Source organism: Trachurus trachurus (genome assembly GCF_905171665.1).
Source record: "Trachurus trachurus genome assembly, chromosome: 17".
Lineage (NCBI taxonomy): Eukaryota > Metazoa > Chordata > Actinopteri > Carangiformes > Carangidae > Trachurus > Trachurus trachurus.
Genome location: NC_139900.1, coordinates 13624428 through 13643175, shown reverse-complemented (window position 1 = coordinate 13643175; position 18748 = coordinate 13624428). Strand labels below are relative to the sequence as shown.

Below are 18748 nucleotides of genomic sequence, written 5' to 3'. Positions count from 1 at the left end.
GTCATGGATCTATTGGTCCTCGTCCCTACGTCACCACATTCAGGCGCATCCCTTGGCTGCACACACAGCCCTTCATGCCGTTCTCTCTCCTCATTGGATAAAACTTGTAGGATACAAGAAAAGTTTTCTCCTCGGCTCAGAGCGGAGTAGAGTGACTGAGAGACCCGTGTTTCGGTCCAAACACTCCATGTAAGTGATTCCCGTCGGAAGATATAACTATTTAAGACTTATATTAACACAAAAATATTGCTTACTTCTGCTTTAATTTCTCACTGAACTCGGCCTCAGCTCAGTTTACACGACTTACTTGCGTCCTGGACATAGAAGTACGTGGGCTCGGTCCAGGATCCGTTCCCGGCCAGAGACGTGGCCCTGATTCTCACTGTGTAGTTCCCAGGATGCATCACTTTGAGCTTGCAGCCACGAGTCACTCTGAACATGTTCCTGGACACACAGTAGTGCAGCTCCTGCAGAACACGACACAACGACACAACGTCGCATGACAAACAGCCGCTTCATAAGTTCCCAGTTTTAAATATCGTGTTTAAAATAACATTTTGACTCATGTTGTAGGAAAACTGTTTCATGTTTTCCAGGTTTCCACTGGCTGATCTTTTTTTTTTTTTTATCGTTTCCCACAGCAAATAACACTCTGCAGCATCCGACAAATGTTTTGTAGATCTGCCTCCATGGCAACTAAAACGCCAGAATGACTTCTCCATTTAGGTAATCAAACAAATGACATTACTGAGTACATGAGGCCAAATTTCTATATACAAGTCAAGTAATAAGTATTGCCTCTCTCATTTGTGCTGCACGGCTCGTTTTAAGATGGATGCATTTGATTGGATTGGATTGTCCCTCATTACGGCCCGAGCTATTGTGTTTAATGAGGAGGGGAAATATGAAAAGTGCTTTCTGAGTAAGAATGACTTTATGGTGTAAAGGGTGAACTTCCAGTGAACCCATGGACTCTGTGACCCGACGATACACAATGTTACGTACTGTACACATAAAGAACAATAAAGGCAAAGACAGATGTGTGCGCAGATGTGCGTCTCCTCACCTCAGAGTCTCCCAGTCTCTTGTAGTTGACTTCGTACAGGATGATCATACCATTCGGGGCCGCGGGCTCCTGCCATGTGATGTGCACCGAATTTTCTGTCACATCGTAATTGATGGCACCCACGATGTCATCGGCTTTGTCTGAGGAGAGAAAAGGAATCGTGTTTCTGCTAAAACTCAAGTTTGTTTGGGCTAAACAGAGGGTGAGCTGATTATTGAAATATTTCTTATCTAAACCAGACAAATATCTGGTTTTTAGCTGCTAAACTGGGAGAAGTGAAGCTGTAAAACCAAACCAAGAAGCTGAAAGTGTTTTTTGGGTTCTTAGTTTTCTCAATTCACGTATTACTATCTTTTTTTTTTTTTTTTAATCTTTGATTATTAATTACTGCAGCTTGAAGAGATTTGTGAGAAATTAGTTATACTGTATGCAACTCAAAGTGCTACAACATCACTAATAGACATTTCAGAATAAAAGCTGTTGCTAAAATAAAAAAAATGGAAATATAAATTAATAAAATAATGAATTAATAATGCTCAGACAGTCCCAAGCTGAAGTGACAGACTGTGGGAGTTTTAAGTTTAGAGTTATAGGATGATATCGGTATTGATAATAAACCTCTTTACCTTCAGGCATCGTGCGAGCGCTGACGTACGCCGCCATGCTGCAGCGCGCCGGGTCGGTCGGGTGGTTGCACGCGTGGATCTCGATCTGGTAGCTGGTGAAGTGCCGCAGGCTGGAAATGACGGTGGACTCTTTGGCGTGGACCGTGACCACAGACTTGGTGCTTTCGAAGCTTTCCTCGTCCTCTCCGTCGGGGACGTGCGTGCCCTGCGGCGGGCTGGGGGCGGTGGTGTGGAACAGGTGCGTTCGGTTGGCGATGCCCATCACGGCGCGTCGCTGTCTCGAGCGTCTGGGCGAGAGGACGACACGTTCAAAGGGTTTTACATAATGCATTACAAAGACATTTAGGCATTTAGAGGGTAGAGGAAAAGTTTAAAAGAAAATAAAAGCTGTTTTGCAGTGAGAAATGAAACAGAGTTTGAAATTCTCTTCCTCTTTTTATAAATGACTCTATAAATTAACTCTTCCCTCCATTGCGGTACCAACTATTTTGTTTTTCAGTGTGTATATGGAACATGTTGTATGAAGGACTTGAGGACAGGTTGGTTAGATGCATTATAATATTATTCTCTTAGCCCTTGTCCTGTCGCAACACTTTAACTTGTTATGGATAAAACAGGAAAAATATTTTAAATGCTAATGAAGGTAGGTACTGATCCAACTGCATAACAACACAACATGATGCAACTTTAGTTTGTTGTGTGGGAAGTTTGACTGAAGACAAAGTTGAACTGAACTGAGTTTGACAACACCAGGACCAAAGAAAAAGATAATCTAAAAGCCTTCACCTTAAAAAACAGTTCTGTTGAGGACAAGGTTCATAAATGAAAAAGCACAAACGCTACGTTTTTTTTTTTTTATTTTTTAAAGTTGAAAGACAGATCTGTTGTCAGTTGTCTTACTTGATCTCAAAGACTTCGTTGTGCAGGTAATTCTCAAAGGTTTTGCGGTACTCCGAGTCCTCTTTCTCCTTCTTGAGCTCTTTGTCGGTTTTGGGGCAGGCGCAGCATCGCGTCCCTTGGCCCTGCTCCTCCGTCTGGTTCCACTTCTGCTCCTCGTCACTGTCCACCTGAGTGGGCACCCGCGATGGCAACTTCATCCCTGGTGGGCGAAGAAAAAAAGAAAAAGAAAAAAACAACCCCAAAAAAACCCCAATCAATCAGAAAGAATAGGATGACAGCTGAGATTAACACAGACACATAACACAGTCTGAAGCACAAATATCCACGCACACGCTCTCCTACGCACACGCCAGAGGGGCAGGTCTGTCACTGTCATCCCCAGGTCCTCACCCTCCACGGTGGAGATAAATTACTAGTGACATGACCTCCCCGCAGACTTCCCATCTCTCTGGTTGTGTGGGAGTTATGGGAGTTCAAAAGAGGGAAGCTCGGGCTCGGTTGTGTGCTAATATGGAAGGGCAGTGATGGCAGGGCATAGACGCAGGTCAGGTTGTGACAGGAATAACTCCACTTAGATAAATGTTTGAACGCTGTCTGAACCCGAGCCAGAGTGAAGGGAAGATCCTAATTGTCTTAGTACCAGGTTTTTTTTTCTTTTTAACAGAGGTTAAAAACACAAAAAGAAATCTGCACTCAGAGATAAAACCGCTCCACAAATCACGTCCCCGTTTCATTTGTCTAAAACTTCACCGTTAACACCCTCCTTTGAACATTTTACTGCCTTTGTGTCATTTAATTTCCTGTCAAGGCTCCTACAGCTAATTTTTCTTTAAATTGTAAAAAAAAAATGCATTGTCTTGAAGTTCACAGCAAGACTTAAAGCAGAACTATGCGAGTCGGCCGGAAATAGCTCGCTCCTTCGTTGGATTCTCTTTTTTTTCTCTCTCCGGAGCTCCCCCACAGTTCCTACATCCATGCACAGTTCTGGCAAAGATATTCAATAAATGGAAAGATACTCCATGAGTGGCTGCTCCAATGATAGAAATGGTATACACTTCCTGTCTCTCTAAATGGGCGAGGCCAACCGTCACCCCACCTCGTCTGTGAACGTGTGTGTGGATTTATACAATTTGTAGGTAGATGAAAGTGAGATATTTATATTTTCTTATGATAACATTAAAGCAGAAGTAAGTGGTCCGGTCGTTTTCGCTAATGCTGCGTTCCAGGCAGGCGACGGCCACTCGTAACTTCCAACCGGTGAACTCGTACCAGATCGAACTGGTACCACTTCACGGTCGGAAAAATACGAGTTTCCCTGAACGCACCATAACAGTCCTCGTCCCTACGTCGCCACATTCACGGCGTTCCTTGGCTGCACACACAGCCCTGCATGCCGTTCTCTCTCCTCATTGGATAAAAACTGTAGGATACGATAAATGTTTTCTCTTCGGCTCAGAGCAGAGCAGAGGGACTGACAGACCCGTGTTTCAGTCCAAACACGCTATGTAAGTGATTGCTGTCGGAAGATATAACTATTTAAGACTTATATTAACACAAATATATCACTTACTTCTGCTTTAAATATTTACACTACTAACAGTCATATTTAGCATGCCAAAAATAATTTAAATCATTTTCACGGGAGTTCGCGGCCGTTTGTTTGACGTTGCCTAGGAGATCTGTGCCAAATCTCGCGAGAGTGTGTCGTAGAGACAGAGACAGGTCTTGAACAAAGTGGATTTTCTCCTGATGTGTCCGTCTGAAAATTGCCATTTTCATGTCAAACTGTTCAGAAGAGATGTGGCTCGTGAAAAATGAGTCCAAAATTTACTTCAGTGACTGTAGGGAGAAAGACCCGACCATAATCTGTGTTCACGTTCAATTTTCCCATTGGAGTCAATACACTCCAGGCTGCCTCTGGTCTCCCTAAAGGGGCGTGGCCGTGCAGAAACCCACGTGACATGTATACAGGAAGCTGACTCGTCATGGAAGGTCTTGGTTTATAAACCGTCTTTGGTTCTGGGAGGCACATGTCACTGTCGTAAAAAAAAAAAAAAAGAACTCGCCACCACCTCCTCCTCCACCCCCTACACGTGCTTGTGTTTACTGCTGAAGGTAGAGAGCGGTGTTTGCTAAGCCCTGCTAACACGGAGCTAATGCTAACAGGGAGCTAATGCTAACACGGAGCTAACGCTAATACGGCCACACACAGACAAAGACACAAATACACAGACATACACACACATGAATAAAGGTTCCAAAACGCGAAGGTGTGTGTGTGTGTCATGATGTATTACATTATCTTATAAAAGATCCATGGTGTGTGTGTGTCTGTGTTAGCATTAGCTCTGTGTTAGCCACAAGCCGAACTTCATCAGTACAAACATTTCATGCCTAGACCCCATTCACCTCATAGTAGGTCACTCTACCATCACAGTGTCTCTGAGCCACAATAATTACAGCCGAAATCCTGCATAGTTCTGCTTTAAGACTAAAGACTTAATTGTTTTGTAGTAAAAAGGTTAGATTTGCTCTAGTGGACGCTATACGCCAGGTTGTGTGGTTTTTGTTGTGTATATGAATTACTAGTCAAAGTGAAAGTGATCACATTCATTACCAGAGCATCCTATGAGCAGACTGGAGCAACTTCAAGTCATCAACAAACAGAGAGCTGGCAAAAGATTTTGTTTTGTTTTTGTCTCTCATTCTCAGACAGTTGGACGTACAAAACCGTAAAAAAAAAAAAAAACAAGAAGCAGACAGACACCACAACAGGACGACCACAACAATGTGGCTCACCCTTCTGACAGTAGTCAAACTTGTAGAGCTCGCTGGCTTCGGGCTGGCGCTGGCAGAAGACCAAGTAGTGAGTGATGTTGCCGTTGGGGTCGTTGGGAGGTTTCCACTTGAGGATGATCTGGGACGAGGAGTTGGATGAGGAAATTGGGTCCAGAGGGACGGAGGGTTCTGGGGAGACACGTAGCGGAAACACAGAGGAAGTTGATCAGTAAGGAGAAACTCCAGAAAATGTGTTCATACGTGTGACCAAGTGCTCATTTATCAAAACATATATTCTGTTATTTACCCATAAATTACAACTAATTGTGCAACAAAAAACATTTATGAATGCAAAGTGGACAAACCAACAGCATTTAAACCAACTAAACTAAAATATGAATGAAAATATTAAGAATTGAGGTGTTTAATTGGTGCATGAGCTCCTCCTGTCATGAAAACCCATTTAGGATCTACATGTACATGAGAAGCCACTTTAATAACACTGTTGCTGATCCTGTAAGCAAAATAAATCAACAAAAGGTCTTTAATTAATACTGCAGTATGTTGTTATTGTTCAGAGTACATGTCATTCTACTGATGGTACTAATAAAATCACGAGTGGATCTCCAGGTTTTAAACAAAGGCCTGTTTCCCTCATGTGTAATTCATTAGAGACTTAGAGGGATTACATGTAATGAAACATCTAGTTCACTGTAAATATTGCTGCTGCATTATCACAGTGAGCAGATGCTGATAAATTAATCGTTTGCATTTATCAGAAACAGCATAAGAGAAACACTGTTTCAATCTCATTTGCATTTCATATGACACTTCCTGGCAGGGTGTTGCCCTGTGGCCAGCAGCTGCCTGCTCTTGGTATTCCCCCCGTTTCCCTGGTTGGTAATTACATTTCTCGATGTTTGCATGCCCCTTCTTAAGAAAAGCATTTGTGATATAAACATGAACATTGAGTATGATCGATTCACATACAGTCTACTGTTGCAGAGACAAAATAAACAAAATATTTGTGTAGCGTTGTATTTTCCTGCACTCAGAGTAACAAAACAAAGAGCTTTGCCATTTAAATTATAATTTGCACATTTGTGTCTTTCTTCAAAAGCTGCAGGAATTTCTTGTGGTGTATAATTATATTTAAGTTTTAGTTTTATTGTGTGCCTTGTGTAGTTTTAGTTTTAGTCCCCTTCTTTTTCAGTGGTTTTACATTGTTAAGTTTCAGTTCTTGTTTTCAGTAGTTTTAGCAGCAGTGGTATTTTGTATATTTCCAAAATGTTACAGTGAAAACACAAAATTCAAATGAGCTGTGTTCATTTTCATTTTTTTTTCTTCATGAAGTCGCAAAACTATACGTTTTTCTGCCCTTAACTGGTTCTTAAAAGCACACTAACACAACAAACGTGCGTGAGGACGGGAACTGCCACAAGCCACATGCTCCTTATTGTTTATCATGTGCATCGAAATGTGTTTTTTTTTTATCTTTGATTTTGCATCAACCACTGCCAGCCGATAAGAACAGAAGAAACAGCGGTTAGCAGCTGCATGTGGCTTCAACACTGACTGGCATCACCTTATGTACCACAGTCGACAACGAGACGTCTCTTGAGTTGACATATGAATCAGATTTCTGAGTGGGAGGCGAACAGGGAGCAACACATTTTATGAGAAGACTAATAAAAAAAATAGAAATAAATCACTGAACATAAGTTTAAATGCTGACATTTGTGCTTTATAGGAAGCGTGTGCAGGAGAACAGATGTCAGACTGAAGCCTAAAGGAGACGCAGGGACCTGAGCTTCGTTGTCACAGCATGATTATGTCGTCCCTGTTTCATGACGGTGCAGCAACACACTGGTCCGACCGCATTGTCAGACTAAGTTTCACTAGCAACAGCTTATTGGTAATGACAGCTTTGCCCTTCAGACGAGGTTTGCTGGTTAGACATGACACAGACCGGGAAGCCAGAGCTGGGTAGACGACAGCAGCAGCAGCAGCAGCTCCAGCCAAGGGCGGGCTGCTGCTGCTGCTGCTGCTGCTGCTGCTGCTGCTGGAAGCCTGTTTCATGTTGAGTGAGGGTTGTCATGTTTGATGTTTGTTGTTTATCAGGAAGGAAATGCACGTTGTGTAAAAAGGAAGCCACTTAGACGGGCCAACGTGAGTACAACGAACCCAAAGTGCACACGAGACACGTTGTGGGTGGCAGTGAAGTTGGTGTCTGGGGAAGCGAGTTTGTGATCGCTGCGTGACCCGACTGATGCAGCAGAGCAAGCACCTTGCACGACGACGAGGTGGTGGCGGTGGCGTTGGCCTGCAGGCCGGCGGCACCGCGGGCCAATCGTGCCATCTGCCTTCCTCTTCCCTGTTCCTGTGCCAAGGACATTTGGCAGCGGCCAGACTGACACACACCAACACTGACTGCACCCGTCAATGATAGTAACACCGCAGGAAATGTGGATTCAAGACGAGCCTAAAAATAAGTCGGTGAAGTTTTTGGACAATCTGAGAAGAATTCATTACAGAAGTGACTCAGAAGTGCACGCACAGGCCTTTTTTCCACAATGGGAACTTATTATAACCATAAGCTGTGCTTTAACGAGGTTTCTGTAGGGTTCTTCAAGTCACATTTAGGACTTTTAAGACCTGGTCACGATCATATTTCCAACAAAAGTATGATGGTAAATCAGTAGGGCCTAGAATTATTTATTATCATCTTGACTACATTAAAATATACCACACTAGGGCTGCAACTAACGATTATTTTCATTATCGATTAATCTGTCGATTATGTAAACGATTAATCGATTAGTTGTTTGGTCAATAAAATGTTTAAACCGTCACAAACCGTTTGTTTCTACGTGCCTCCGCTCCTGAGAAAAGTCAAGCTAAACATGGCTGGGTTTCACCAAAATCCCTGCTTTTTTTCTAGAAAAGGAGATACAGCGTCTTTTATGAAAGGTGCTCTGTTTGTGCCTGTCGCTCTTCTGACACTCGCGCAAGCCGAGTTATGATGAAAACTTCCAGATCATGAGCTGTCATGAGTTTTTGATCGTCATCTATTTCAGTTCTGCTCGTCGTAGAGTCCCCAAATTTACACATAAGGTGTGTTAAAGTGTCTAGTTAAATTTTTTTTAAAAAGCAAAAAACGAGAAATCTCGTTTTTGGCACTCAACGCATGGGAACGAAAAACGAGAAATTACGTGGTTGGCACTCAATGAGTTAATAATCGATTATTGTTTGATTAATCGATTAATTGTTGCGGCTCTAATCATGACATTTAAGTCATTTAATTCCTATATTAATGTCACTTGGACCCAGAAAATGAACTAAATTGGTAATCAGTTAAAACTATCGTGTTATAACCCATAACGACTTCAGTAGTTGAACTATTAGACTGTTTAATGCTCTACAGTATTTTTCTACTGTGGAAACTGAAGTCTAAGCTTCTTTAGAAACTTGTCAAGACCTGCAGATACTGTGCTCATTTCTGCTTTGCATTTCTTTCTACTGAGTTTTACAAACATACTGTATACATCACCAAAGAGGAAACACACAGCTTCGGGGGGAGAGACATTATCATCATATTCACATGCTGTTTAACAACAAACTGCTGTCGTGGGACCTGCAGCAAAGTGCGGCTGATATTGATGGTTTCAAACATTAGTAGTATCATTAAAACGACAGAAAGACGCATTTTGCTCAAGAAGAATCATTGTGGGGTTGTAATGTTGAGCAACGAGGAGGGTGGGGGTTGGCCCAGAGGTTTGAACTATATATAAAGTTCTTAAAGGGATAGTTCACCCAAAATTGAAATTTCACCCTCATGTCGACTAAGGGCTGGGAGAAGTTTCAGAGTCCTCCGTGCCTTCTCTGAGTTACAGTGGGGCTCCGTGCAGCACTGCATGTCCATATGACGGTTGCGAACGGAGCTCACTTTTCTTTGTCCAAAAAGACACACCAAAAACCATCCAAATACCTCCACACAGCTCGTCTGTAATGACCCTCTTGTATTGAAGCCCCGACATGAGAAATTGTTCCGAAAAAAATTAAATAAGTCTATATTTTAAGCTCGTTTGTAGCGGAAGCTCCCAGTGTCTCAGTTCACTGCTTTGCCTGTGTCTGTGCAAATCTCGCGTGATTTGCACTGACACCCAGTTCACGGCTCCGCAAATCGCGCGAGATTCCGGCAGAGCAACACTGGGAGCTTCCGCTACAAACAAGCTTAAAATATAGACTTCTTTAATTTTTTTCGGAACAATTTCTCATGTCGGGGCTTCAATACAAGAGGGACATTACAGACGAGCAGTATGGAGGTATTTGGATGTTTTTTGGTGCGTCTTTTTGGATGAAGAAAAGTGAGCTCCGTTCACAACCGTCATATGGACATGCAGTGCTGCACGGAGCCCCGCTGTAACTCCAAGAAGGCACGGAGGACTCTGAAACTTCTCCCCCAGCCCTTAGTCGACATGAGGGTGAGTAGATAATGAGTGAAATTTGAATTTTGAGTGAACTATCCCTTTAATAATAAACAACACAAATCTGAATCGCTCTTACTGGTGGCGTTGGTGCGGACGTAGATGATCTCGCTTTTGGCTCCGTGGATCTGGTGCTCGTCGGAGGCCGAGAGCTGCGTCTTCACCATGATGGCGTACTGCGTCCAGGGCTTCAGCGGCAGGATGAGGTGACCTGGTTCAAACTGCTCTTTGTCGCCCTCGGAGGCTCGACGCGGAGGGTCCACGTCAGCGATCACCCAGCTGTTGGAGCCGCAGGCGTCCTGCCCATCAAACTCGGTTACGTTCTGAAAGGGTCTGCATCGGGGGAGGAGACAATATCAGCATCCAAATGAAAAGTTGTTCTATATGTAGACCTAAATTGTATTTCACTTGAGGAAGGATATTGAGTTTCAGTTTGATGTTTTCAAGCAGTTTATCATTGTATTTATTGGAGCGGTCGGTCGAGGCAGAGAGCTGTGTAAACACGGCGAAGGCCAGGGCGACGCTCAAGATGCTGCTGGTTCAGAGGGAGTATACTCAGTGATTTTATCTCTGTGTCTGCACCGTGTCACTCACAGGAGATGGATCTGAACAAACACGAGCTAATTATTCATTCAAATTAGGTTCGGTGCAACCAGCACATTCACTTGTTTTGATCAGATCAGTGGGTGAGAATGACTACGCCTGCTCAAAGAAAACGGCACAGCCTGTTCGTTCTGCATCTATGCAGATTTCTTTAATAATACGATGACGAGACCATCACACATCAAAGACATCCTCAGCCCACAGTGAAACAAATCGTTTAAATTTTGGTTCGTCCGTAAAAGCACCAGAGCCGCAACTCTTGTTACTCATTCTGACTGTAAAACACCCACGTAAACGAGGAATTCACACGCCATTCTCTGCGTTATAACAACAAAGTTGTAGCGTAAACGGGGAATGCACATCTTTTACACATCAAAGGCTGTTTACAGGTCTTAAGGAGCACTACAGTAGGTTTTAAAAAAGGTTGCATCAAGCCTTTTCTGGCTCCAAACTGGGTGAAGCTTACAATGAAAAAATACAATCTGCATGTGTGGAGTTAGAAAAGTGTCTTTGACTAAACAGTCAGTGAAATGTGGATATTGTAAATGCCTCGTTAGCTTCCTGGACGAAGGCTTAGCTGAGTAGTAGCAGTATGTAGTATTTATGAATATGTGTGTGGTTAAACGAAACCTCTGTGGGGAAAAAACAACAGTTGTATCGACTGATGACTTGACGCAAACAACAGATTAATGTTTCGGCATAATATTTATCTGATCTATTAGAACACAGATTGTTTCCAGATTGTTTACACGTTGTCACGATTTCTCTGCAAGTGTTTTAAATGAGTCGGTGAAACAGGAATTGACGTTATCACTTATCCACCACATCTAACCGATCAGCATGTTTCTACTTTTCTTATCTGACAAAGTGCTCGAGCAGCTGAAAACAATATTTGTCTGGCAGAGATCCAAGTCTGACTGCGACTGCGACCGCGGCTGACTGATGATGACTGAAAATTAACTTACGCTTCCTTGTAAAGCACCATGAATCCCAGCAGGTCTCTGAAGTCTGGAGGCCAGAAGGGTTCCCACTTCACCATTATTTTATCACTCATAGTTCGGATCTGGGTGAACTTCAACACGTGATTCTCGCCTGGAAAAAAAAGGGGACATTTATCAATTAAAAGCAATAAACAGCTGAAGCAGATTATCAGTGAGGTTTTTGTTAAATTGCTGTAACTGGGAGACCTTAGTGGAGAAACATCTGTTTAACAACCCAATGTCCTGGAGCTGTCTCGTCCTCCTCCTCCTCCTCCTACTCAATTACTTTTAGTAGATGAGGTTAAGATAAGAGACTGTTCGCCACCTTTCTAAATTAAAATGTGTCTTAAGCTGACAAGCAAAATGATGTTTACTTTAGGTGCACATGTGAACATCTGTCTTTGCCTTCAGTGTGGCTGGACAGGAATTACATAACTGTGGTGCAAAATAACAATCCAAGAGGCTGGAGATGAGCAGAGTTAATAATTCAACAGTGCAACAGTGTTCAGGATTAAACTCGACCAGGGAAAAGTTGTAGAAGTGCTCTTACACCTCAATGTAAGGAAATAAATGTGTTAATTAATCCCCTTTATCATATTCCCCTGTGACCTGTTTATTTCTGTTTCGAGATACATCATTTAATTTAACTATAATGAGCTTCATGTGTAAATGTGAAAATGAGCATAGTGTTTTTATTACCGTCGGTTGTGTATCATGTTAAAATACGAGAAAAATCAATAAAGAGAGTTGAAAAAAAACAAAACATCATCAGTGGACAGCTGAAGTAGGCCATTTAAACCCTGAAAACTCTCTGAGGTTATAATCCCACCCCTATAACCTGACAATTAACACCTTGGATATTCATAATGAGATGACAGATGAACCAGGTCTACTTACATAAAAAGCTAGAAAGTAGACTTTTGAGTCTAGACCAGTGTCACATATACTTTTTCCAAGGTCAAGAATGAATTTAAATGCTCAAAACTTTCTGTGTGCATCTTGATTTGACACTCTGCACGATGTAAATGCCACCAAAAAGTTTGATAAGAGGATAAGAAGAACGGTCACGAACAGTTTTGTTGATGGTCGACACTTCATCATATTTGTCAAGGAACTTATTGAAAACTAGAAACATGCAGCGGTAAGAATCCGTTTGATAAAAAAATAAATTAAAAAATATATATTGGCTTGGCTTTGTGAATCTCAGTGGCTCAGTTTAATCAGGCACAGACCTTTGCATAGAAGTCTTTGTAGTCTTTATGATTCAAAACAGACCAGTGGGAGCACTGTCCAAACCCACTGTGCATCCGATGTCCCAGTGGACACTCAGAACCGGTCTTAAATTCACCTGAGGAACTCTCTTGAGATCAAGTAACAAGATTAAGTGAGCAGTCAAAGTTGAAAGAGAGAAAGAGTCAATTTTTATGTGATTTTACCTGAATTTTCCTATTCACACACCTCAAAAACACACTTTTTTTCCTCCTCTGATGAATATCACACACCACTAAATTGGAGTTAGTAACAGCTCCACTCAGATCCACTTGTGTGTGAGACATGTTCACACACAGACCCAAGATCTGCAGCAAAAAAGAGACAAGTCCAAGTTGGACCCAACCCGACTCAACTGCCTGGTCCTGTTCTTTTCTTCTTCTTTTTTTTCATGCAAATGTAACGTAATTGAAGAGACACATATTAAAAACATATGAAAGTGAGATAATACCCTTGTCTTCATCTCAACAGAAGACAAATGACTCTCAGTGACAGAAAGTCTCTTTAAATCAGCAACAAGTTTTTTTTTTTTGTTATTTATTACCTGTGGCTGTAAATTCATTTTCATTCATTTTTTATTCTAGGGATAGTAACATCTCTAAATGTTGTTGCTGTATTAGAAAGATACATTTGTTTTTTTTTAGGTTGGTTATCATTTCTATTTGAGCCACACCAAACAGATAATTAGAGATTATAGCTACATGTCTTTGAAATTACGCCTCTTATATATATTAAAAAAAAAAAAAAAACGCATCTTCTACCATCACATCACCGCGTTGTGAGAGCTTTGGTCTGTTGGTTGTTCCTACTGAACTATGTCGGTAAAAGGTTGGCAGGGAGACATCTGCAAACACACACACACGGGGACAGGAAATGACCATCATAACAATAACTATGTCTATGTTTGCATCTGTACCAGGGACGACTGTGTGTGTGTGTGTTTCCAGTTGCCATAGAAACCCCTGCTACAACAGTCGAGGGCTCTCTCTTACATGAGGCCTGGTCTCCGTTGGTCTTGGAGGCGATGTCGATCTTCAGCTGCCGCTCTTTGGTTCCCGTCACCTCCTCCATCTTGCGGATCTCCGTCATGCAGAGTTTGGAGTTGTAGTGGAAAAACATGCGCCCCTGCAGGATGGCGAGCTTGTGTTTGGACCAGTCCCAGAGCTGCCGCAGGTTCTGGTTGTCCAGGGCATAGAACGAGTAATATCTGCGGGGGAGGAACACACAAGATTACATGAACATATTTCTCATGGTTGCATATAACACTCGGCTTAAAGATGTTTCTTGAGCAACACGAGTAGAAAAGTATTTCTGTATGCTTCCTCTACAATTTGCATCATGTCGATCCTCTGCCGTTCCTACTGTAAGTGCAGCCCATTGTGCTACAGCCGTCTACCACCTCATGTGAATGAAGCCTCATATATGATTTGGGAAAAAGTCTAACCAAAAGCAGCTACCACAGTAAGACATTTTGAAAAGGTCAGTCCTTCCGCTTTTAACTCATAATTACAGGAGGAGGCTCTGAGATGGCGAGGATGAGACGGGACTCGGAGGACGGAGGAGTCTCACCCGGTTTCCTGCTCCTCTCCACGAATAACTCGGAGTTTGCGGAAAAACGAGAGGGACACGAGGGCGTAGGAACGTCGTACTGTCAGGTAGCCAGTGATCTCCTCCAGCTGGCCCAGGCTGGCCTCCAGTTCAGCCGCGATGTTGTCTGCAGAAAAAAACCCAAAAAGACACAAAGCTTTGAAGTGACCTCTGAACCCACAGCGCACTGAAGCTGAAGTCAAGTTGGCAGCAAACCGTCCTCTACTCTTTGTTGTCAAATCTGGCTTCGTTTTTTTTTCTTTGTATATGGAAAAGATAAATAACAAGATAAAGCCTGTTCGGACACAAAAATAACTGTCAATGATAACTGTGTTTATAGTCACTGGCATTAAAGTTGAAGTTTGCTCACTAAGTGATACAACATGGACGACTCTGGTTTGTTTGTATTCTATGTAAGATGTGTTACTTGCTTTGTTATGTTTATGTATAATTGTTGAGTAACTCATGCTACAGGATGGTTCTGCAGAAATTATATACAAAGGATAATATGTGGACTGCTTGAACCTTAATAAAAAGATAAGTTTTAAATTATTTTAAAGCTGTATTGTCATTGTAAAACAAAGCAATACAACGAAATTGCCATTTGGAAATGATGTGCTGCTGTTACTAACTAACAATGTTCATGTTCTTAATTTGAGTGTAATTTAATGTATGTATAATATTTCTCCGTATACCATTTGAGGACAGGGGTTGTGGGTGAGCTGAGTGCAAGCATATGTTTTACCTAACTGTTTTTCTTTTCTTTTTTTGTCTTTTGTTTCTTTTGTTTTCTGTACTGTCTGTTTTGTGGAATGTATGTTTGTATGTATGTTGTATGTGTACTAGGGACCCCCCTCGAAAATGAAATGCTACATCTCAAGGGGCTATTCCTCAATAAATTCAATTCAATTGTGTGCGAGTGCATTGTCTGCATGTAATCTAAATGGATTTGTTTTCGTTATTCACTGTATTTAAATTTCTTCCAGACAATAAACAATTAAATTTTTGTTATCTATACACTGTTCTTTTGTTGACTTGACTTGGCTTGATTATGAGTGCAATGTGCAGCTTTCTTCACTGTTACTGTATCTGTTGCCAGACAAATCACAGATACTCACTTCCTCCGCGCAGGTTGATGACCAGGCTCCCGTTGAGGACGGTGCAGCCGCGTAAAGCCTGAGCAGCGGTGACCGAGTCCACGGTCTTCAGACCCATACACACCTTGGGACAGAGCCCTGCACAGGGAGTGCAGTTAAGCCTGTTGAACATAAGGGGGAAATAAATAAACACTGATTAGAAAGACCATTCAACACAATATGGTCCGCAACATAATAATATTAATAACAACAATAATGTGTGTTGATTTACAACTTGGAGATAAAAGATGAGCACTAAGCGGAGAGTGGAAGTTTGAACTTTTGTTTTGTTCTGTTTCAACTAAAAGTGAACTATCCTGATCGCTTGACCTTTACTAGCAAGCTGAACAAGTTGGCTTATATAATGTTTTCATAACAAGTCTCTTCTCATAACAGGTATATATGGCCGTGCCTTTGTGTGCAAACCATATTAACCCATTTCCTGAAAAGCCGTCGGTACAATCCCCACACTCACTCATAATGCGACAAAGTACAAACTTTGATGAGGTTAAAATCCAAAGTACACAGCGACCTCTGCACAACCGCTCAGATTCCCACAGCAGCCTGATCACACGTCTTTCAGCGGAGACACATGCTGCAGAGATTTTTTTTTTTAACAGTGTCAAATTGAGGGGGTTAAGCCAAGGATTAGACAACGATGGGCTTTTTGCTGTGGGTCATTGTCCTAAGTACTACATGTGTTCAAGTATTTTTTTTTTTTTTTTTTTGCCGCTGGCTGGTTTATGAGGTGAGAATGACTGAGTTCAGCAACAGTTGAGTAAGTTGGCAGAGTCGTTACAAAAGCATGAGGTATTTCTTCTGTGAAAGCCATATAATAGATGCGGGTGGCATGTAATAGGTTTTTTTTTTTTTTTTTAGTATATTTTTTGGCTTTTTGCTTTTATTTGATAGTGATGACAGTAGAGATAGACAGGAAATAGGGAGGCAGAGAGAGGGGGAATGACACGCAGGAAAGGTCTGCCCGACGCGGGATTCGAACCGGGGACGCCTGCGGCGAGGACTGTAGCCTCAACATGGGACGGCCGCTCTACCCACTGCGCCACGCACCGCTCCTGTAATAGGTTTTTTATCGTATCGTCTAGAATAAATACGATATATGAATATTAAATAGAAATGTAAATAACCAGCCCATCTAATATGAAGAAAGAAACTAGCTGTAAAAGTGTGTCTGTGTGCTGTCAATACCAGAAGGTTATTGTTTCTTTATGTGCTTCATAACTTGTGTGAACTATCTTGACCCCCCTCTCCCTCCTAGTGCCATATCTGCACATTCAGCCTAGACAGTCATAACGCCGCGGAGTACGCCGCTTATCCGCAGAGCACTTTCATTTCCACAGCTTAGTTTAAAGCCAGCAATGGGAGGGAGATGCCACAGAGAAGCGGTGAGCAATAAGGGGAACAGAAAGAGAGGCAGCGTGAAAAGGCAGAGAGATATGAGCACAACCGGGTTCAATACAGGTCAATCGTAGCCTAAAGGGTTAGATGAGGGGGGATTGTTTATTTAAACCCCCCCTCAGGTCGGCAGATCGACATCTGAGAGGCTCCTGCTGACTAAAACCGCTCAAGCATCACTCAGAAGATATGAAGTGTGGAGCCCTTCATCAGGCAATACCTCCTCCACCTAATGCAACACCTGTGAAATACAGGCCGATCGCATAAAATATATCGTAATGGTTCAGATTTCTGAGTGTTTGATTATACTACATCAGTAAAACTTCAATTATTGCACCTCTAGCTCGCCCGTATTTGAAGCTTTTTGAACCTGCTTGACTGAAAGAGAAAATCAGCAGCACTGTTTCCTTCTCCTTAATTACTGGGATGCAGCTAAGCAACGTAATTTACCCTAATCTGCTCTAGTGAAGCTACATCTGCTCAGAGAGTCCCACTAGAAACCTCTAAGGCCACAAACAAACAGCGCAATTTGATCTCAAGTGGGCCAGACCAGTAAAATAATAACATGATAACATATAAATAAAAAGAACTGTGACTTTTTCCCTTTGTTTTAGTGCATAATTAAGATGTTACAGTTAATGAACTACCCTTTTACAAAACGCATTATGAACAAACTGAAATTTCTACATTCAGTGTCAACAATGTTATTCCTCTTCTGTCTTCTCTGTAATTTTCACACTTAGCAAATTCATCCTGTGTTTGACACCTCTGCTCTAAGGTGTAAATACAGAACATAACTTGATGAATGTGAAGCTGCAAGTGGCTCACTTGAAGCTTAGGTACGTGGCAAAACATATGATGACAGAAACACGGCAGCAGGAGCACAGCCACTTTTCCTTGTCATCGTCTGGACCACGCTGCTGCAGCGTCTTGCCAGAGCCAGACAGACCCCTCCATCTCTCTGCAGTCAGCCACGGGGAGTCGAGGCACAGCAGCAGCAGCACCTCAGGGAACTGACAGCCCGTGTGTCCCGAATGTCTCAGACTCCTCTGATGCTTCACCGCGAGCCCGGTCAACTAGCCATGTTGTTACAAAGAAGGACGACAGGTCGCGATGGATGAAGCTGCGGCTTCGACCTCCGCGCCGCCCGAGCAGAGTGATTAGGGCTGTTTGGAGTGTCTGTGCTCGCGGGCACGCCCACACTAATCAACAGGCCGCCTGTCACGGTCAATAGAGGTGTCAAACCGGTGAAGGTCACTGCCAGGTCAGCACCAGAGCTGCTACACCCCTCTTTAAGGAGGGAAGTCTGTGCAGATGCAGCGACAGAGATATACGCAAAACAGGTTGTAAATCACACATGCACAGAAAAGGGAACACTTGCACGTTGCCTATAGCTCGCACACTGCAATGCAGACACCAGCAGTTGGTAAACAACCATCAATTTTGTGCAGCAAGTGGGCAACCAAAAAAAAAAAAAAAATGCAGCAGATGGATACGGAGTCAAAATCAGAAACACAGATGTGCCAGCCTTCCTGCTGCGCTGCACCACTTTGACCCAGCTGTCTGCAGTCTCACTCACATGCACAGAAGTGGTGTATGCGTACACAGCAGCAGCACACACACACAGCGCTGTCTGACCTTCAGTTCCTGCACCGTCACTCTGTGCTGCTACAAAACACCCAGTGACAAAAGCAAAACTACAGTAATACTCTAACATTATGAGGGGTGGAGGAACCTGCTGCTGGTGCCAGTATCTGTTCATCTGCCGATCAGTTTCTCATTCAATCAATTAGTCTATGCAAAGGTGGAAATGACATGCAAAGTGCACAGTGACGTGTTCAAATGTGTTTTTTGTTGGAGCAGCAGCAATGGTTCGATGATAATCAATTAGTTGCTGATTCAT

The 18748-nt window shown here is 42.6% G+C and overlaps 1 protein-coding gene across 1 annotated transcript in view; it reads right to left on the bottom strand.

The window, feature by feature from the left end:
- The window catches only part of insra (insulin receptor a), a 63112-nt gene that overhangs the window by 11123 nt on the left and 33241 nt on the right, over positions 1-18748 (bottom strand). The window contains exons 4-13 of the mRNA XM_083991059.1: positions 15415-15554; positions 14279-14423; positions 13702-13916; positions 11426-11552; positions 9937-10190; positions 5392-5559; positions 2593-2791; positions 1693-1979; positions 1067-1206; positions 308-467 (exon numbers count right to left, since the gene is read on the bottom strand). Coding sequence (XP_083847185.1) covers positions 308-467; positions 1067-1206; positions 1693-1979; positions 2593-2791; positions 5392-5559; positions 9937-10190; positions 11426-11552; positions 13702-13916; positions 14279-14423; positions 15415-15554 — 1835 coding nt within the window. The remainder of the gene's footprint in view (positions 1-307; positions 468-1066; positions 1207-1692; positions 1980-2592; positions 2792-5391; positions 5560-9936; positions 10191-11425; positions 11553-13701; positions 13917-14278; positions 14424-15414; positions 15555-18748) is intronic.